The sequence below is a fragment of the Diceros bicornis genome, chromosome 5 (genome assembly GCF_020826845.1).
Source record: "Diceros bicornis minor isolate mBicDic1 chromosome 5, mDicBic1.mat.cur, whole genome shotgun sequence".
Taxonomy (NCBI): Eukaryota; Metazoa; Chordata; class Mammalia; order Perissodactyla; family Rhinocerotidae; genus Diceros; species Diceros bicornis.
This window is the reverse complement of record NC_080744.1, coordinates 56,868,125-56,890,568: the sequence shown is the minus strand read 5'-3', so window position 1 is coordinate 56,890,568 and position 22,444 is coordinate 56,868,125. Positions and strand designations below refer to the sequence as shown.

The window sequence follows — 22,444 nt, the reverse complement described above, 5'->3', positions numbered from 1 at the left end:
ATCTTCAACCTGGCTCATCTCCACCTGGCTTGAAACATACAAATGGTGTCAACTTTCAACTGTGACCCAGAAAGATATGACTCAAGACAAATGTCTAACTGCACTTCTGTAAAGAAGAGAAACTTTCAACTATTTTTTGCTAAGGCACGCAGTCGTCAGTGGAAAGAAACACCTTCCCTTATCATGTACCTTACTATGTCCAATGTTTTTCCATCACATAACAGTAGCTTCCATTTACTTAGCCCTGTCTGTGTCACAGGCAATATTATTCTAGATGATTTATACGTTTTTATGCATTCAATCCTCACAACAGTCCTGGTATTATGTCTTCTCACCCCAATTATTACAAATGATGAAACAGGCACTGGGAATTTACATTATTTGCTCAGGAATACTTGGTTATTAAAATTCTATTTTGTGTAATGAAAGAAGTATAATTATAAAATTGGAAGTGTTTGGAAAAAATCTTAAAATTTAGTACCTCTGTTACAGTCTTCATGAATTAAGGTTTTGCTGCTTATCTGTTTGCTGTGAGACTATAAGGATGAGGTGGGACAGAACATAACTTCAATGTAATTTCAAAGTTTTAGATTTAGAACTTGGCAGTGATATGGAGGTTTTGCAAAACTTGGAGAAGATAGCTCCCCTCCTCCTCCTGCAAAGAAGAAATTTTATGATCTTGGGTTTCCCATCTTGGTGAGCTTATTGATCGTTTTCGCCACTGCTCTGTGGGAAGCCCCTTCCCTTGCCCACTGCTCTCTTAAAAAGACCCCCCTTACAGCACATGAAACTTTAAAGAGTAGAAGCCACAGTGACTTGGCCAATTGTGCTAACAGTCTTCAAAGAAATTGTGTTTAAGGGAAATGCTAATTGCAGAGCACATCTGGCATTTTAAGAGAAAAAAAATTCTCTAAGCTGCACTAAGTTTTGTCATTTATAATGTTTATTATAGAGAAGGAAAAATATTTTCACAGCCCTTAAATTTCCTTAAGCAGTGACTGTTGTTCTCTAGCAAATCTGGGAAAGCCTCAGGGATGATGCAGGGCGTTGGCCAAATTAGGGAGCTTTCATATTTCCCCAGGAAAGGAAAGAGATTTGAAGAATACTCCAGTCCAGAAGCAGAGGTGGAGAAGTGACCTCTGGTTGCTATGCTTTGGACAGTTGATTCAGTTCCTATGATGATTCCTGTCTGTGTCCCAGCTCTGAATTTGCCCCATCTTACCAAATTGAGTTGAATGGACATTGCCGACAGTGATAACAGCGATAGGAATATTGTCCCACCTTTGCTTGCCGTGTAGTTGACCCTGGCTAGTTAATTCGTCTCTACAGTCCCAGGTCAAATATCACTATTTCCTACAGTGTTTCTTCTCTTCCCCAGACAAAATTGATCCTCTTTGGATTTCCCAAAACACTTGTCACATACCTCCACGCCTTGATTTAATAGGTCTGTTTCTCAACTAAACTGAGCTTTTTGAGAGCAGAAACTAAGACTCATCTCTGATATTGCAGTACCTAGTGGCAGATTCTGAACTAAGTTGTTGAAATTTGTCTAATACCAAGGAAGATGATAACATAAGTGACATCTGTCTTTGGGAGGTTTTCACCCCACTTCCCCCAGGGCTACCCTTTACCTCGTGCTTTGTCCGCCAAATGCCTGTGACCGTCTGCTCTAGATTCTTCGTTTACTCCTGGGCAAGGCTTTTCAGGCTGCCTATGGAGGCAAACGCTAGCTAGCTGTACCCCTCGAGATCTGGAGATTTGGGGCGAGCTAAAATTTCTTGATGTTTCATACTTCATCTCAAAAATCCATCTACATTTTATGTTCTGCATGTCCTACTACATGTGAAAAATTTTCTCTTAAAGCTTCTGGAAAATGTAGATAATTTCATAGTTCCAGAGAGTGTAGTTTGAGAAGCGTGGTGCTAAGTAACCAAAACTGATTACGACTCATTGTGGGCAACTTCCTAGTAAGGCATCAGATGGCATTCTGCAAGGAGGAATTTCTGAAACCTGAGAATGAGGGGACTTGGGGAGCAGTATCCAGGCAGCAATCACCTTATTGGTTGTATCTTATTATGTCCAACAAAAATTGTTCCTGATAGAGACTTTAGAATTAGTTTGGAGCCCAAGTTTCTCTCTGTTGTTAATTGCGATAGAAAAAAACTCTCCTAGACTGCTGAGAAGATGAAATAACTATGTATTTAGTGTTCTCTGAAATTCTGTACACATTATCTAATGTTATTATAAAAGAGTTTACCCAGGTTTAGATTGATTTGTATGAATTGTAAACCAATTGGTGCTTTTCCATATAAACATCTCAGGTTGGAGTAACCACTGACTGCATCTTGAATTTGGCCACTGACCAGTATTAAAAATTAAGACACAAACTAACCAAAGACAAAATGATAAATGTCATTGAGAGTAAACCATTTTTCCTTATAGGCGCTTTCCCAAGTCACTGATTTTTTTCCTTGGGAATGGGTCAGAATCCTTCTGTCAAATGCTCAGTTCAACTGAAGTCAACATTTTCTGTGTAGGTGCAGTGGAGCAGTTTCTGTGCAGCACCCTATGACAGGCTTGAGGGCTTTTCCCAGGGAAGATGTTAATGGCTTTCTACAACAATGTGGTGTTTCCTTAACTTGCCCTGAGTTGATAGATTTCAAATATATAGATTGACACATACACCAATTAAGTAGTGTGGGTTCCATTTTGTCTTACAGTGCCCAGAGCTCATTTGACATGCTCATTTGTGAACCACTGCCCTTTTCAGAGGTTGTCCTATGAAGGCCCCAAGTAGAACTGTGATGTTAGCAGGTATCCTGTGAGGCAATTACTTTTTCATATTGCTTTTACTTTTGGGAGGTATTTCAGAGAACTCATGCTTCCCACTAACTATCAGCACTGTATAAAAGAAACAGGAGAAATTATTTTAATATTATATTTTACTGTACTTGATATATCCAAAATATTATCATTTCAAGATGTAATATTAAAAATTATTAATAAGATATTTTACATTTTTAATACTAAATCTTTGAAGTCTTGTGTGTATTTTACGCTTAAAGTACATCTCAGTGTGAGCTAGCCACATTTCAAACGCTCAATACAAAGGAAACCATCAACAAAATGAAAAGACAACCTAACAATTGGGAGAAGATATTTGCAAACCATACATCTGATAAAGGCTTAATCTCCAAAATATATAAAGAACTCATGCATCTCAACAACAAAAAAAACTAACAACCCAATTAAAAAATGGGCAAAAGACCTGAACAGACATTTCTCCAAAGAAGATAGACAGATGGCCAACAGACACATGAAAAGATGTTCAAAATCATTAACTATCAGGGAAATGCAAATTAAAACTACAATGAGATATCACCTCACGCCAGTCAGAATGGCTATAATTAGCAAGACAGGAAACAACATGTGTTGGAGAGGATGTGGAGAGAAGGGAACTCTCATACACTGCTGGTGGGAGTGCAAACTGGTGCAGCCACTATGGAAAACAGTATGGAGATTCCTCAAAGAATCAAGGATAGAACTACCATATGATCCAGCTATTCCACTGCTGGGTATTTATCCAAAGAACTTGAAAACACCAATGCATAAAGATACATGCACCCCTGTGTTCACTGCAGCGTTATTCACAATAGCCAAGACTTGGAAGCAACCTAAGTGCCCATCAAGGGACGAATGGATAAAGAAGATGTGGTATATATACACAATGGAATACTACTCAGCCATAAGAAACGATGAAATCCAGCCATTTGTGACGACATGGATGGACATTGAGGGCATTATGCAAAGTGAAATAAGTCAGAGGGAGAAAGTCAAATATCATATGATTTCCTTCATTAAGTGGTAGATAATAACAACAATAAACAAACACATAGAGATTGGACTGGTGGTTACCAGAGGGGAAGAGGGGAGGGAGGAGGGTGAAAGGGATAATTTGGCACATGTGTGTGGTGATGGATTGTAATTAGTATCTGGGTGGTGAACATGATGTAATCTATGCAGAAATAGAAGTATAATGATGTACACCTGAAATTTATACAATGTTATAAACCAATGTTACCGCAATAAACAAAAAATTAAACAAAACAAAACAAAAAAACGCTCAATAGCCACCTATGGCTAGTGACCACTGTTTTGAACACAGCTTGAAACCTCCTTTTACCCTTTCTTAAATCTCTCAGGCTCCAAAGTGGCTGCCATTGATATAAAAACTCCATTTAAGGTTCCATTTCTGATTTCTGCCACTGGTGGTTAAGCAAGTCACTACTTGATTAATGTAGTGACAGGTCTGCTCCTCACAAGGTGTATCTACTCTTTAGAGGAAAAATAATTTTTTTCCCTATTACAGAAGCAACATATATTCATTGGGTTGATATAATAAATACATTTAAGCAAAAAGAGAAAGACTAGAATAATCTATAATCCTACTCTCCAGAGATAACTACTCTATTTTAGTGGCCATTCTTATAGATTTTTTCCATATATATATCTTTCCCCGGAAATGGGATTATATGGTACACATTGTTTTATCTTCTCGTAATTACAGTTTTCTACAACTTCAATTTTAATGATCTATCATATGGATGTGCCTCAGTTTATTTAACCAATCTGCTGTTACCTGTAGGTTTCCAGACCTGAGAACTTGCCTCTAGAGGAGGAAAGGCTAGCAGCTGGATACACCCTAAGAACAGCCCCATAGTGTAATGTTCGCTTGTTTCTTGATGGGAAGGGCATGAGTGCATTTGTGATGAAATGAGGGATAGGTAGATTATGGTAAGTGGAGGAATCTTTGGGATTAGATATTTCTGCTCATGGAGCAGAGGAGGCCAGCATGTGCTGAGTGGCCATGGTATGTATTGAATTCATTAAAGCCCTCTTGTAGTGTCATCCCATGTCACTCCAGAGTGAGAGCACTGTCATGGTGGAGGCTGTGGTGTGCTGCCCAGACGACCACCACCTTCAGTTCCTAGGCACTCGTTCCTCCAGCTGCTGAAAAGTCACAGCTCAATTCCTCTCCAGGAACTATCTTGGCTAAAGGGACCTGCCGTGATCAAGGTCATGCCCCTTCCCTGGGAGAGCACTCATCCAGGCTATAATTGCCTGCGTCCCTCACGCCCTTCTGGGATGACTTTCCAGGGCTCTCCCAGTCCCAGAGCTCTTTGTGGAATCTGCTGAGGCCTGTGTTGGGACTGCATTGTGGTTTTCCCTTTCTCTCCAACCAGTTTTGCTTTCTTCTCTTCACCTTCCCACCGCTGTATCTCCTGGGCGTACCTTCCAATAACCTTCCACGTGCACATCTCCAATTCAGTGTCTGCTTCCCAGGAAACCCAATCTGTGACAGGCACTAAAAGTTTACTTTTTTGGTCTGACAAAGAGTTGATGTGTATGATAAGTCTTACAGAGACAATACAAGTCGAATAATATTGAGTTCTAATTGTAGTAGTTATAGATTTCTCCACAACACTGGTGTTGCTAGAAATGTAACATTTCCTTTCTAAGTTAAATCAAATCTGGCTTGGGGCTGTCACTTGAGGAAGTCAACAAGAGGTGTTCTGTATTTGTCATTCTCTATGGCTCTTTCCCCCTAATTTGGGGTGTGCCAAGATCCCAGGTCTCAGGTCTGAGAAAAAGTTGGTGGGGAGGTGGGCAGGCCCCGCCTAGGCCTCAGCTGTCTTCTCATAGGCAGGCCATTCTCCTTGTGGCGTCTCTCACCCAGTGCTGGCCTGGGACCTTAGAGCTCCTCTCTGTACTGACATGCTGGGTCCATAGCCCCGCATATGGCCACATGCGCCCTCCTCATTATGAAGGAGGAAAAATACTTTTACAACCTATTTCCTCCCTTGAAATTTCAGGCTTTACTCAGCAATTTCTTTATTCATGATGAGGGGATTTTATTCCTTAAGCAGCAACTGTTGGCTGCCAGCCACCCTGGAGCAGCCTCGGGAAAGTGGCAGAGCCCTAGCTGAGCCGGCTAACCTTCATATTTCCCCAGGAGAGGAAACAATTATAAATTTCTCTACCTGAGAAGCAGAGATGTAGAAGTGACCCCTGGTTCCTGTGCTGGGGAAAGGTGGTTTGATTTTTATGAGGATTCCTACCTTTTTTCCTGTTTAGGTCCTGAGATTGCCCCCTTCTTCGTCTATATTAAGTTGGGTTGGGAAGCCATTGCTGACAGATGGATCAGACAAGTTATGATTTAGCCATTGTTATGGGTTGAATTGTGTCCCCCTAAAAGATTTGTTGAAGATCTAACCCCCAGTACCTCAGAATGTAACTATATTTGGAAATAGGATTTTTACAGATGTATTTAGTTAAGATGAGGTCATACTGGAGTAGGGTAGGCCCTTAATCCAATATGACTCGTGTCTTGCAAGAAGAGGAGAGACACAGAGACTCAGACACAGGAGGGGAGAACACCACGTGACGACAGAGGCAGGGACTGAAGTGTTGCAGCTGCAAGCCAAGGAGGCAAGGATTGCTGGGAAACAGCCAGAGGCCAGGAAGAGGCAAGGGAGGATTCTCCCCTACAGGCTTCAGAGGGAGCATGGCCCTGCGGATGATACCTTCATTTCAGACTTCTAGCCTCCAGAGTTATGAGACAATAAATTTCTGTTGTAAGCCACTCAATGTGTGGTACTTTGCTACAGCAGCCCTAGGAAACTAATACAGCCATTATCACAAAACCCTTAACTAGTGAAGCCGGAAAGAGCTCTGGTTTTCTGTCTTGCAGTCCAGAACTTGATCCAGGCACTATTCTAAAATTTGCCAACTTCCATCGGCTTAGGGAGACCATCTGTTTAGATCCTCTGGTGACGAGTATTATTGTAGCTCTAATAAGGAGTTGAGCACCATGGATGTGACTTAGGAGCTGAGAGGTCATTTCTAGTTCAAGGAAATCAGTGAGGCTGAAAGGAAAGCTAACCTTGTTTGGGGACCTGGAAAGTCACTGTTTGGATTTGGCTGGGGCCCAGGAGGGGCTTCCTCGCAGGACCCTATGTTGCTGCTCTGTAGAGTTTATGGCTTCTGAGAATGAAGCTCTAGAAAGGAATTTGAAGATTACCTGGTACCATTTGGTGTCTCATTTCAAGTGGAGGAAACCAAGATCTGGGAAGGTTAAGTGACTTGCCCAGAGGCCCCACTGGTAAATAGTAGGGTCAGTCTGGAGTCCCAAGCATCCTGCGATGCAGGCCAGTGTGCTTTCCCCAGCTCTGGACTCCCAGGGTAGGCCTGTCAAAACATTGTGCAAAGTCAGGAAGCAACGCCAAGGAAGCTCGGCACTGACTTCTCAGAACTAGTAAGGTAAGCAGATTGGGCTTTGGGGACAAATCCATCAATTTGTTTGAGCCTCAAGTAACTGCCGAAAGGCAGCAAGCATTGACATCATGAACAGACTTGAGGCTTTTGCATTAGTTAGTAGCGTTTAGATCCTAGCTCTGTGGTTACAGACCAAGGAACTTTAGGAGGAGTTATTTAAACTCTCTGAGCCAGAATTTATCTTTAAAAGTTAGGTAGTTGTAACCTTGCAGGATTGACGAATGATTAGATAAGAGATGTTTTGTAAAGGGTTTGGCTCAGAATAGGTGCCCACTAACCTTTGCTGTCTTTCTTCCTTTTGTTCCTTTTTAAGTTCTCATCTGTGTCTTAAAATTGAACCTGATTTGATAACAACGAATATAGTGACAAAATACTACTTTTACCTTTACTACTACCAAAAAATAGATAAGATTTGCTGAGTAAATGCCAGACTGTGTCTCCTAATGGCTTTACATGGATTATTAATCAGCATAACCCTAGGATGTAGTTACAACTGTTAACCTCATTGTACAGATGAAAAAACTGAAGCTTAAATAATTAAGAAACTTGCCCAGGATCACATGGCTCGACGGCTATGGAGCTGGAACAGGAACCCACACAGTTTGGGTTTTCCATGACCACATATATGAAAAAATCAAAATGAGCAACATTAGTCCCCAGTGTCCACCATGGAATTAGAGCAGAGTCATGTTGCAAAGCAGGAAACTAGGCTCACAGTTACCACCAGGTGGCAAAGTTTGTCAAGTTTGCTGACTTGCCCATAACCTTAAATGACTTGGTAGAGTTGGTTGTGGCTTTCAAATAAGAAACATTAGGTCAAGTGTAGCCAAGACATAACCAAGTACTCTGAGTTAATATTTGAAAAGTCGGATTATTTTCCAGCAATACTATCTGTTGTACTCAGATGCATGACCAAACGGACAATATGGTTTGTACATCCATGTGAATCTTGAATCCTCCTTATAACATTCCTACCTCATGATTGTCCAGACTACTTGAACACCTCCAAAGATGGGGAGCATACCACCTCTTAAGGAAGCCCTTCTTAACTTTAGAGAACACTGATTGAAAATTCTGCCCATTGGTGGATTGATGGCCTAAATGTGAATAAGCAAAACTTTTAAAATGTCATAAGAAGATAGAGAAAAGTATCTTTATGACTTTGGGGCAGGGAATTATTTCTTAAGCAAAATCACAAAGGAAAAAAATAGATACATCTAATTGCATTAAAATTTTAAAACTTTTATTTCTCAAAAGACATCATAAAAATATGAAAAGCAGGTCACAGGGAGATGATGTTTACAGCACTTAAAAATGACCAAGAAGTAGTGTCCAATGTGTATATATATGTGTAAGAGAAGGAAATAACACAATAAAAATACAAAAAGCAAAAGACTTTTAAAAGAATTTTACAGAAGAAATCTGAGTGACTAATTAATATATGCAAAATTGCTCAATCTCAATTGTAAACAAGAGAAATGCAAATTAAAACTATGATGGTTTACCGTTTTTAACTCAACTGTATTAGTTTGCTAGGGCTGCCATCACCAAGTACCACAGACTGGGTGGCTTAAACAACAGAAATTTATTTCTGCACAGCTCTGGAGGCTAGAAGTCCAAGATCCAGGTGTTGGCAGGGTTGGTTTCTTCTGAGGGCCTTCCTCCTTGTCTTATAGATGGCCGTCTTCTCCCCATGTCTTCACATGGTCGTCCTCTGTGCATGTCTGTGTCCTAATCGCCTCTGCTTATGTCATCAGTGAGATTAAATTAGGGCCCACCCTAATGACCTAATTTAACCTTAACCTTAACTACCTCTTTAAAGACTCTAATTCCAAATACAGTCACATTCTCAGGTACTGCAGGTTAGGACTTCACATATGAATTTTGGGAGGACACAATTCAGCCCACAATACTCACCATATTAGCAATATTTAAAAATCTGACAATACTAAATGTAGTTGAGTATGGGGAGCAATAGGAAATCTTACATACTGCTGATGAGGAAAGTGATTTTGCATTAAAACTGAAGATGTAAATACCCTATTACCAGCTATTCTATTCCTAGAGATGTTCTCTAGAAAACCTGTGCACAGGTGACTGAGAAGGCATGTACACAAATGATCATACCAGCATTGGAAAAACTGAAACAATCCAAACATCCATCAGCAAGAGAATGAGGTATGTTTATATAATGGAACACTCTATATCAGGGAAAATAAACGAACTAGAGCTACACATGTATATCTAGACGAATCTTACAAACAGAATGTGGAGTGAAGAAAAGCAAATTGCAGAAGAATATTTATAGTATTACCATTTTTATAAAGTTCAAAAACAGAAAATAAACAGAATAACTTTTAGGGATTATACATATGTAGTAAAACTAATATTTAAAAAGAGAGAGAGAGAGGACAATAAGCCCAAAATTCAGGACAGTCCTTAGCTCTGGGAAAGGAAAGGGACAAGGATGTGGTCAAGAAGGGTTACCTAGGGGGCTTCAACTGCTTTGAAAAGAGTTTATTTTTTAAGCTGGTTGGTAGGTATACAGGTGTTCACTATATTATACTTTGGCTTTTTTTACATATGTAAAATGTTACCTATTTTTTTTTTAAAAAAGAAAAAATCGAAGAAAATGTGAATGGAGTCTAGAGACTGTGGACAAAGAAACAAAATAAGTCTTCACCAGGAATGTTCCTTTTGGCCAACATTACAGCAGTTATTGATGAGAAGGAGAATGGAATACTTCAAACTTTGGTTGCTATTCATAGAGAAAAGACAAATAAATCAGCGACCAATGAGGATCAAACAGTTGGTTGGAGATCAAGGCTGGAACAGTTTATTTTCTAGACAGCCCATGAGAAAGGTATAAGCTGTTACACATTAACCACTGTGTTCATCAACTTAATAAGTCATATCAAGCACTTGACTTAATATAAAGGTATAATAATAAATTACTTTCATAATGTAAATGTGCCTACACGGCTGAAATTTTAAAAGACTATTTAGGAGCCGGCCCGGTTGCGTATCGGTTAAGTGCCCTCGCTCTGCTGCAGCAGCCGGAGAGTTTGCAAGTTCAGATCCCGGGCACACTGACGCACCGCTTGTCAAGCCATGCTGTGACAGTGTCCCATATAAAGTAGAGGAGGATGGGCATGGATGTTAGCCCAGGGCCAATCTTCCTCTGCAAAAAGAGGAGGATAGGCATTGGATGTTAATTCAGGGCTGATCTTCCTCACAAAATAAATAAAAATATAAGACTATTTATGTGACTTAAAGAGATTCAAATAACATTAATGACAGTGTACATAACTTGAATTAAGCAAAAAAAGTTCTATTAAGACAAGCACCACAGGAAAGAATATACTAACTTCCTTAGAGTGGAAATTAAAAGTTAATACTAGTCTCTTACCCGGTTCCTTTTTAGGAAAAAACATGAACAATTAAGGTAAATTCTCAAAAGGAGGAAGAAGACAGATATATGAAAATATTCTTAACTTCAAATGAGCTTAAAAATCTGTTTGAAAAGACAAGATACATGAGCACATACAAAAACACCCAGTTAAATAGCAGTGCAAAACTGTGTCTAATTTCAGCAAACATTTGACTACCTACTATGTGCCAATCCTGTGCAGGGTCTGGGGTATGGAGGTGAAACACAAAGTCTCCTTCAAAGAGCTCTGTGGGAGAGACAGACAGGCAAATAAACAATCTGAATACCATGTGAGAAGTGCTGCCACAGCAGAGGGCGTGGCCCAGCCTAGGGAGGTCCAGGAAGGCTTTTGGGTGGAGGTGATGCCTGAACTGAATCTTAAAGAATGAAGAGGAGTTATGAAGGCAGATAGGAGTTGGGCTTTCTAGGTAGAGAGAACAGCATAAGCAGACATGAGGTGAGAGAATATGGGCTTTCAGCAAACAGCAAGCACCATGACTGAGGGCATGGTGGGTACAGCTGGAGATAATGGTAGGGAGAGGCCAGATCATGAGGATTCTTGTACACCAGGTGAAAGAGTTTGGGCTTTATCCTAAAGGCAGTGGGGCACCACAGAAGGCTTGAAGTTGGGGGGTGACATGATCAGGATTGTTTTTTAGCTCCTGGGAGGAGTACAGAGGGCAGGTTGATTGGAGGTGAGAGTGGACACTGACTATCACACCTCCAAGAGGCATGCACAAAAAGAATCCATGAGGATGAGATAGAGGGGGCACTGCAGAAAAAACCCTGGGAACAGCAGCATTTCAAGGTGGGCAAAAGCAGAGGAGAGTAGCTGGAAGGAGACGATACATTCGAATTTGTTTAAAATTCTGAGTCACTTCTCACTTCTTCCTGACAATTTGTGTCGGAGCTGCTTTAGCTAAGAAACAAACTTTCCAGTATATTTTATAAGGGCCATAAGCAACTGAAAGCACTGTCTTGGGAAAAGAACACTTTTCCCAAGTGTTGGAGTCAAGACCAGGGTTTGAGTAATTGCTCAGCCACGTGCTGGTGTATCTTGAATGAAACACTGAGTCTCAATTTCCTCATCTGTAAAATGAATATGAGTTTGACACAATTGCTGTGAGGATTGAAAAGTATGATGCTTGTAGAATTGGCTACAGGGACTGTGCACATTGCACCAACACAAAGGAAACCAATATCTGACATCAAAGGAGAAAGTCTAATGAGCTGAAGACTCTTAAGAAGTAACCACGAATTAGACTAGATAGAGATCTAGAGAGAGAAACACACAATAGGAAGAGTCTAGACTCCTCCTCAGGGGGAAAAAATGGAGGTTGGTTTGATTAACTTTGATTTTCATTTGTCAGCTTGATAAACATTTAATTGTAGTAATATTAAACAGTCTACAATTCTTTGAAGCTCTTTCAATGTGGACAAGGAACTAGTTTGTTTTTTTAAAGACGTTTCATATATTTTTCACAAGCTGTTTTCAAAAGCTATACTTTCAAATGTAAATATAGACTTAATGCGCTTTAGCAAATTAAGCAATTTTAAAGGTTTAACATGGGAAACTTAATCCAAGGAAATTATTTTAGTAGTAATAACCAAAATTTACTAAGTCCTATTAGGTACCTGTGCTTTCTATGTCCTATCTCTAATCCTCACAAAATGGAGGTAATAGATATTGTTACTCTCACTTAATAGACAAGATTGGAGCCCAGAGGGTTTTACTAACTTGGCCAAGATCACACACACAGAAAATGGCAGAGCAGGATTGTGAACCCAAGTTTGAGAGACTCCAAAATTCACCGCCCTGCCTTACCTTCGCCCTGAAGGAAAATCACTGAAAAGGGGCACATGACAAAGCCTGGGCAGTCACAGAGGGCTTTCAGGAGGAAGTGATGTTTGAACATAGTCCCAGAAGGAAGAATAGGAGTCTTGAAGGCAGGTGAGAGGTTGGGGGGACATATGAAAGGCATGAAAGTGAGAAAACATAATGCTTTCAGGGAACAGCAAGTAAAGGATGGATGGCCCTTTATGACTTACAGAGTACTTTCACACGCAAGTTCCTGTTCTATCTTCAGGAAGGAATTACCATCTTTCCCATCTTACAGATGAAAACAAGGCACATTGGAGATGCAATGACCTGCTTAAGGACACAGAAAAAGTAAATTGCTGACCTAAAGCTCAGAGTCAGATCTTCAGAGGCCAGATCCTGGGCTGCTCCTGGCTGTGGTAGTTACAAAACTTCGCTACATATTTTCCATTCTAACCTCATGTGGTTTTATCATATCTTTCCTACCATTATTTCCCTTCTGTTCCAATTATTTCACCTACTTCTTTTTACTTTATTTTATCTGATCATTGCATATATTTTTGTGAGCTTGCTCAAACTAACGTTCAATGAACCAGGGCATGAATTGATAAAAACTTCAATACGCACAAAAAAGAAATTGTTTTGATATTTTATATACCCTTCCAGTTCTGGGCCTTAGGAAAACATATCTTTATCCAATTGTGATGTTAAGGGATATACAATTTTGTGTATCGCTAGTTTCATTGGAAGCTCCATCAGAAACATGTTTCTGTGTTGCTACACTCTTCGTGATGGTAATTTTCTATGACTGCATTTTTTTCTGTGAAGGAGACATGGCCATTCTCATACCACTGCACATTCAGACTGGTTCTTTGTTGATTTTCCAAGGCTAGGCTACCATCAGGCTGCCGTAGGACTTCTCACTATCCCAAGCCTTCCCTCCGGAGCTTCTTTAACTGCCTTCACACCTGTCCTGCCCACTCCAGGGGTATAGGTATTGATGTGTGTCAATTTGTGACCTCATTCAAGGGTCCTTTACTCAGTTAACTGCATGTCTTTTCCATTTCACCATGTCAGGCTCTAGCCCGTGATAAATTCCCTGGGTCTCTATTATGTAAATCACCTCCAATCCTGTTTTGGAACAAGGTATGATATAAATAAAGAGAATGAATACACTTCCTGAGAGGACAAGGATTCTCTTTACAAATGGTACAGCACTACTATGCATAATTAGTGATGCATAGTGATTTCTTGCTTACGACAATTGCATGCTTTAATCTGTTAGGTGCTAGTATAAACAAAAAGGTGCATAGTTTCACTTTAAGGGCTTGGAATAAAAGTCTCTTTTTCTTTTCTGTAGCTACCTAGAGAGGAGATGGGTTCAGGAGAAACAGCTTTGAGAGAGGCCCTATAGGGAAGCGGTTATAAGCACACAGGATAATGAGCCAGACGGATCCGGGTTTGAGTCCCAGCTCTGCTCTTATTGGATGAGAGACTTTGGACAAATTGTTTATCCTACATGAGTCATAGTTTCTACATCCCTACCTTCTTTAGAGGGTGGTTTAGGGATTAAATAAGACCCAGTATATAGTGAGTGTTCAGTCAACATTAATATTATTATTGGAATACTTTCTTTGAAATAACAATTTCAAAGCTTGGAATACATGATGATGGTGAACCTTATGTGGTCATAAGGCACAAAATAATGAAACAACTGGAATGATCAGAATTTCCACTAAGGGGTTGTTTTTCACTTTCTCCCAGAATGGAGAAGGAAACCAGGCCTTTAACTGCGGACACAGCCTGCAGCTATGGGTTTAAATGAATGAATGACTGGAGTGTATCCTTGGGTAAGTAATTTAATTTCCTTGTATCTTACTTTCTCTTCTGTAGAATATTGATTCATGGAAAACTAATGGCTTTGGAAAACCCTCTAGATAGAGACTGTTTATAGCTGTGCTTATGTTGTTCTATGAGCATGGACGTGCTGGTAGTGCAGTTACTCAAATCCCATGTATTCCTTTCAGCGGCATTTGCCTACTGACGAAATGTTTGTGTGTTCATGTCACAAAGGCCCTCAGGAGAATGAAAGCCATTTTCACTGAGGTCTAATTTGAAGCAAGCTCGCACATGGACAGGACATAACGCTGGTGTGCTCTGCTTTAGAGAAGACCATTTGCCCATGAATTTGCAGATTAGCCTGAAGAATCGAAGGCAAATGATCAAGTCAGAGACCCCCAAGGACCCCTCTGCTTGCAAGTTTGGCTTCAGCAGGAATGATTACTGCTTCCTGGCTGCGTGTTGATTCATGCTTGTCCTATCAAAAAAGCATATCCTAGAGCAGAACAGTGATCAACTAAGAAAGAAAGCATTAATTATTAACCCAGGAAAACATTCAATCTCCCTACCTTTAGGGATTTGGAAATAATGGTATTTATTCCAAAGCAAGGATAGTGAAAAGTACTTAATAGTAGACTGAGTTGCTTTAAGAACTAACACTTCGGGTGTCAAATGCAATACAAACCACCACATAATGCCTGATACACAACAGACTCAGTGAAATTACGTTGAAATGAGTGAATGGATGAAGGAAGGAAGAAATTAGCAAAAAGCTAGAACTTGATATGTGGGCTGATTCATAGTTTGAATGACCCTAGACACGTCTCTTAACTTGAGCCTCAGTTTCTCATCTGGTAAACAGAAGCAATGTCCACTTCACTGGTTGGTTGTGAGAAAGAAATAGAATAATGCAGTTAGAGACGTGGTTAAAGGCACCTGACAGTCATAAGACCTAGATTGTAGATCAGGCTTAATTCAACACAATATAATTCATCAGATATTTACTGAGCACTTATTATTTGCCTGGCATTGTACCCCCAGGTGCTGGAATTGGATAAGAGATGAATAAGACAGCTAGGCTTGTCCCTTGGATAAGACAACTGGGATGATGGCAGACCCAGGTTCTGGATCGTAGCACTTTTATTTTATTTTACATATATTCCCCTAATAGGTCCCTCCAAACTCCACTCTGGTTGAGTTGCTCCAGTCCTTGCCCTGAAGAAACTCACAGTCTATTAGGAGAGACAAACCTGTAAACCCAAAATTCCAAAGCAGCATGCTAAAGGAACAATGGTGGTACATAGAATGCTTATGGAGGGAATGAGGAGAGGCTGATGAACTCTAGCGGGGGAGTTGGATAAAGGGTCCTGAAGGGGATGCTGTCTGACTGAATTATGGAAAATAAACAGGAGTTCTTACAGAGAGAAAAAGGAAAAAAAGGACATTTCAGATAACAGGAAGCATAACATGCAAACTCAAACAAACAGGAAATGGCCAGTTCCAGTTTCTGCAGCAAATAGCTCTATTTAACCTTTATGGAATTTGGAATGTCCTCAAGTCTCTCTGGGCTTCCAGTTTTCTCCTCTCAGAAAATGAAGGTTGGGGGTGGGGAGGGAAGAGCCAACCTAGATCTTCTGTAAGATGCTTTCTATCTGGATACCTCCTTGCTGGAGCAGAGAGAAAAGGGGTAGCTTTGGAAATATCAAGTGTTATTTTTAGGGCCTGAGCCAGAAACTCCATCTTTCTGACAATCTAGATGACAGGCAGAGCCTCTAGTCGTTCAGAAATTTCTGCGTACATTAATTCACCCACTTCACCAGCATTTATGGCACTGACTGAGCCAGGCCCTATGCTATGAAGGAGGCCACCGTCCAGCAGAGGGACACATGAAAATAAGTACACGAGTACCATGGAAATCATGTTGGTCTGCACGTGGCAGGTGCGTGGAGGCAGTAAAACAGAAGCCCCTAGGGCGTGTAGGTCACGCGCAGGGTGAGACGATTTAGCTCCCAGCAAAAAGGAACTTCCTGGTTCCTCGTCCTGCCTCACCTTCTCCAAGAGGTCGCCGACATTCTCAGCTGCCAATTCTCCCTTGGCATGGCGACGAGGCGTCCTCTCTTCACCTGCAACCTTTCACAAGCGTGAGGGGCTCCACGCATGCAGAGCGGATGCAGGTGCCAGGGCTGACCAGAGGGTGTCTGCTCCCGCGACAGCTTCGCTCACAACCGAGCACCCGCTGCAGGGCCCCCCAGCGTCGGCGGGGAGGGGTGGCGGGGAAGGCGAGCTGTCCAGTGCCTCCAGGGGTTGGGCTCACGGCCAGCTGGGCGGGACTCAAGCTACCGATATAAGAGAGGAGCGCCACTGTCCCGGCCACAACGCTGGAGCTAGCGCCCCAGCTGGACCCGGAGGCGACGGGCACTGAACTTGCAACTCACGCCCAGAGTGATTGAAGAAGAGGAAAAGGTCTGATTTCTGTTTCTTCGTTTGTTTAATACCAATGAATGGGAGGCGGGGCGGGTTTGTGGGCGCGCGAGAGATGGGCTCGACCTGCCGGGGTCGTAGGCGCGTTGGTACCATCAGAGGGGTCGGGGAGGGGTCCAGCCACGTCTCGAGGGGCCCCAGGCGCCCAAACTCAGCAGCTTCTCTCCCCTGCAGGAGCGCTTTTTCCCACCACTCCCAGGCCCAGCCTTGGAAGATGCGGCTCCTCGGGAAACTCCGCGCCTCGGCCGCGGGCAGCGCTGCGCCGGAGCTCGCCTTCCCTAACGTGCTCACCCCGGGCCGCATCCCCGAGTTCTGCATCCCGCCGCGGCTGCCTGCGCCCTGCGCGCCCGAGTCTCCGCCCCCAGACGGCTCTCTGCCCCGGCGGTGCGCGGCCGACCAGGACCTGTGGCCCCGAGAAGCCGACGAGGGCGCCGGGCGCACGGACTGGGACCCGCGCTCGCAGGCCGCGCTCTCGCTGCCGCACTTGCCCCGCGCGCGCACCGCCTACGGCTTCTGCGCGCTGCTCGAGAGCCCGCACACGCGCCGCAAGGAGTCGCTCTTCCTTGGGGGTCCCCGTGCTGCCGCGATTCGCCCCCGGGCCCACACCTTCGGCGGCGGCGGCCGAGGAGACGCCCCCCTTGTGCCCCGGGGCGGAGCCCCCACCACCACCCCCACGGCCCCCGGTGGTCCCCGCCCGCCCCGAGACGCGCTCGCCCCGAGGCCCCGCGGCTTCCGCCTCCTGCGCGCCCCTGAAGGGCTGCTGAGACGCGCTCTGCGGGCCCGCAGGAGTCGCCGCCTGGCGCGCGCCCTGTCTGTGTCCAGCGGGGACGAGGACGAGGAGCGCAGCGCCGGCTCGAGGTCCCCCGCCCGGGCCCCCTCCGCCTCTCCGCCGCCGCCCGCCGGCCCGCGGCCCGAGCGCCTGGAGGCGGAGGGCACCGTGGCTCTGGACCGCGTCGGCGGCGCCCTGCGCCTGGCCGCCCAGTACAGCCCGGCCAGCGGGCGCCTCCGCGTCCGGCTGCTCCGCGCCGAGGGCCTGGCCGGAGGAGCCGCCGAGCCCCGCGCCGTCGGCTGCCGCGTCAGCTTCGTCCTGCAGCCGCCGGGCAAGACGCGCCAGCAGCGCAGCGCCGTGGTCCGGCGGAGCCGCAAGGCCGCCTTCGACCAGGACTTCTGCCTCGACGGGCTCTCGGAGGACGAGCTGCGCCGCCTGGCCGTGCGCGTCAAGGCCGAGAACAAGGGCCGCGGCCTGGAGCGGGGCCGCCTGCTGGGCCAGGGCGAGCTGCCGCTGGGCCCCCTGCTGCTGCTCTGAGGGCGCGCAGCCCCAGGCCCTCCCGTCGGGGCGCCTTCTGCCCGCTGGGGACTCTAGGACACGGACAGCCGCTTTGTACAAAATAAATACTATTTATTCATTTTTCTATTCATGATCTTGCTTTATTGACATTATAGTTCTTAGATGTTTGTTTTTGTCATCATTTATTGGTAGGGAAGGGAAAAATAATGACTCACTCTACTATTCATAGCATCTAATTCCCTTTTCCAGACCGTTTTTACATTCAAAGGCAAAAGCGTTGGCTTATGATGGAAGAGAGAGAAAGGAACTACACACCATCTGCGTTGTTTTTCCTGCCCGCTTGATATCAACGCTAAAGGGTTTATGGGTTTTTTAAAAAGGTTATTCCTTCAGAATCATGCCCAACTTCAGAATCATGCCCATCGCTAAGATTCATATATACAGCGTTACATATTTAATGTGGCATAGGTTGATATCCTCAGTCGTGCCCACACACGCATCTGAGTGAGAGACCTTCTGTAATAAGGATACGTTGGTGGGAAAAGAATTCCCTTTCCATTAAGAAAGTGATTCTTTTGAAAGTGAAGTCTTCAAAAATTGCTGAGGAAAAGGAAAACGAAGTGAAAGATTTTGCAATGGATGGTCATGTAGGGAATAGGTATTCCCTGCATCCTCCTCTTCTTTCTTCCTTCCTTCTCTCTCCAGAAGGAGCCCTGGGAAATCTTACTATTTCAGCAGAGAACTCTTTCCTGCCTCTGTGAACAAGTTGCTATTTTTTTGCGGCGTTATTTCCACCTAGCTATGTATCTAAGTTACATAGTAATTTAATGGCCTTTCAATTGGATTTCCCGGATGAGTTGAAGCGTAAACTGTCATTTTTAACACTGGGTTCTAAGAGAGTGTTTCTTAATCCAATTTATTTTCATTTGTTAACTCAACAAATAGACCTGAGTCCACTGGAAACTGATGATATGCAAGAGAGTTTGCCCTTGACTATAGGCATCTGTGATGTGGTGGAAAGCACAATGGGTGGGTGGGGGTTGAGGATATAGACTCCAATCTTTTTTCTGCCACTCACCTATGTCTGAACTAGGGAAAAATCAATTCATCTCCCTGAACCTCATTTCCTATATCAGTGAAATGGGGGCATTAATACCTACCTCAGAGGGTTTTGTGAAGATGGGCCTTAATATCCAGATAACCCTTAGCTACATGTGAAATATGATAGCATATCTGAAAAGGCTTGAACTGTGCTGGTGAATAGGTACTCAGTAATGTTCCAGAAAATGAACTCCTTCACTTCTCCTCCTTTGTTTCCAATTGTTTCTTCCTGATCCTGGAGTGGAGCCTAGCAGAATGGATGGCTACATGAGACTGAGGATTTAGGGGGGCCAGGAGTGGGAATATAGTACCCTTCAGGATCCCTGTGGTAAATTTCCCCATAAGCAATAGTTTGCACTCATTCTTCATCAAAAAGCCCTTCAGCATTGTTAGTACTGAAATGAGGTTCTGGGTACAAATTCGGTCAGAAGAAATAAATAAAAATCCTGGATTTTAAACATCATTTCAAAGTGGACAAATTAGCCCTTAGAAATCATCTAATCAAACGACTTCTGAAATTGACTTGCCCAAAGCCAGATACTAGTGACTGGCTGAGCTCAGACAAGAACCAAGTTGTCCTGACTTCTCCAGAAGACTAACCTACCCTTTGTTCTCTCATTCAACGGTTATTTGTCCAGCCCTTACTCTGTGATAGGCACAGTCCCAAGCCCGGTTATGAGTAAGACAGGGACGCTCCTGTTCTCCCAGGACTTCGTTTCAGCAGGGTTAGCCAAACAGTGGCCAAGTCTTGTTCTTACAGAGTATGGTGACTATTGTGAAGACAATGAACCAGGAAGGGTGATAGAGACTCTCTGGGTTGGGGAAGAGGTAGGTGGGATGCTGTCAGAGATAGCGTGGTCAGGAAAGGTCTTCCTAAGACCTGAGGAGGGAATTATCCACAAGAGGAACTTAATCTATCCAAATAACCACTTAATGTGACCATATAACCCCTTAATACATCCAAACCAGAATTCTTGATTTTTCCCTCCCAAACCTTCTCCTCCCCTACTCTTTCTTACTTCAATAAATGGCACCGTCATTCTTCCTTTCACACAAACCAAATACCTGGAATCATCCTTAACTTCTCTCACGCTCCACTTTTCTCAAATGTGAATATCACCTCTTTAGAGCATCCTCCCCTGGACACCCTATCTAAAGAAAAGCATCATTGTCACTATTACTGCTTTATTTTTTTTCATAGCACTTATCACTACCTAACATTATATTATTCACTTATTTTGTCAGTGTTTTTTGTTGATTTTCTCTTCCACTAGAATGTAGCTTTATAAAGGCAGGAACTTTTTTTATTCATTGCTCTATTTCCAGTGCCTAGAAGAGTCTGGCATATGGTAGACACTCAATAAATACCGACTGAGTGTTGCATGAACATTGCCTGAATTGAGTGTTGAATGAATAGAGGAAGAGGTGGAATAAATGGACAAGAGTAGAGGACCTAGGACTAAGCCTTGAGACAAACCAACATTTAGAAATTCCATAGAGGAGGAGAAGTCAGTATCGCGGAAAGAGAAGCACCAGCCAGTGAGGTAGGGGAAAGACCAGGGGAGTGTGCAGTCATGGCAGCCAAGATAGGAAAGTATTCCAAGAAGGAGGGGATGTTTGACCCATTTAAATCCTGCAGGGAAGTCAAGAAAAATGAGAACAGAGAAATGCCCACTGGTATTGGCAAGCTGGAGGTCAGCAGTGACCTTGAGAAGAGTGGTTCTATGAGAGTACGTAGTGACAACAGGAGCCAGACTAGAATGGGTTAAAATGTGAATGGAAGGTGAGAAAGTACAGGCAGAAAGTTTTGAAAGAAAGGCGAGAAAAAGGCTGTAGTTGGAAGACAATACAGAGTCAAAGAAAATTTGTTTTAATATGAAAGAATCCAACATATGTTTGGAATATTCAGAATAGAGGGAGATATTGACAGTGAAGAGAAAGAAAATCGGCAATGGCTATAGGAGCAGAGTCTTTGGAAAAGCAAGAGAGGGTCCAGAACACATGTGGGTGGAAGTAGTGATCAAGAAGCCATGTCCTGATCCATATCTTGTTCCCTATCTCTAGTCTGCCATCCACAGCATTGTTCCATCCTGAGGCAGGTCTCACTTGTGGTCCTAGGATGTTTGCCAGAAACAACTGGACTACCCCACGATTTCTCCTTAGAGTCCAGGCTGGAGAGAAAGCCTTGCTTCTATGAGCACTCCCATGATATTGAGGAAGAACTTCCCCAGAAGTTCCCAGCAAAATTCTCTATATATTTTATCGACCCAAATTGGGTTGTAATCCCAGTGATGAACCACTCCCTTCAAGGGGAAGAGTGTTAGCCTTAGAGTTATAGGGCCTATCTCTGTAGCTGAGTGCGAGGTCAGCGTCTGCCAAGGCAGATGCTTCTTCCTATCAGGAAGTAAGAAAGGGGAAACGAGGCGAACTATTAGAAAGAGCAGAAAGTCTGAGCTGAGGCCAGAAAGACCTAGTTTCAAATCTAGGCTCTGCTATCAACTAGTTGTATGATCTTGGGGAAAATGCTTAACTTCTTTGAACCTCAGTTTTGTCTTTTCTAAAATACTGGGTATGAAGAGCGCAAGGGTTAAATGAGATAATTGCATTTAGTCACAGCAAGATTCATATTAGCCGGGGTAGGTGCCCTTTTGTTTTCAAATATAATTTGAACATCCCCTCTTGAGCTCATGCAGAGAGGAGTATAATTTTGCTGAATGGCTTTATGCACATCTGTGGCTCTAGTACTAAGTCTGTACAAAGGGCACTCCACTGGGAACATGTCTGGGTGACTACACTAAATGACACAAACTCAAAGAATCACATCTTTCCATTCCACTGGTTGTACGTTTCAGGCTCCATCTGCCATGTTCCAGAAAGAGAGGAACAACAGCTCAGCTGACGTGTGCTTCTAAAATCCAAACATTACTACGAGGAGGTTTTCATCATTTGTGAACATCAAGGCCTTGATAACATATCCTCATATGACCAGACACTAGTATTTATCCTGGCAGGGAAAATCCATATTTTATTTTATTTGGCAAAAGGAATAGGATTTATTTTGCACATTGGTAACAGTTCCTGATTTTTAAAAAAAACAACGTCTTCTGTCTCTGTCTGTCTGTCAGGAGACGGTGCCTCATTTGTAAAAACA

At 43.3% G+C, this 22,444-nt stretch overlaps 1 protein-coding gene across 1 annotated transcript; it reads left to right on the top strand.

Annotated features, from left to right (window-relative positions):
- Positions 1–16,837: 16,837 nt before the first annotated feature.
- LOC131405417 (C2 calcium-dependent domain-containing protein 4A-like) lies at positions 16,838–18,311 on the top strand. Its single transcript, XM_058540463.1, has 2 exons — positions 16,838–16,886; positions 17,079–18,311. The coding sequence occupies exon 2, from the start codon at positions 17,119–17,121 to the stop codon at positions 18,208–18,210; it is 1,092 nt and encodes a 363-aa protein (XP_058396446.1). The 5' UTR covers positions 16,838–16,886; positions 17,079–17,118; the 3' UTR covers positions 18,211–18,311.
- The last annotated feature ends 4,133 nt before the right edge of the window (positions 18,312–22,444 follow it).

Excerpts from the sequence above, each read along its gene's own strand:
- LOC131405417 (XM_058540463.1), top strand. The coding sequence starts at position 17,119 with ATGCGGCTCCTCGGGAAACTCCGCGCCTCGGCCGCGGGCAGCGCTGCG.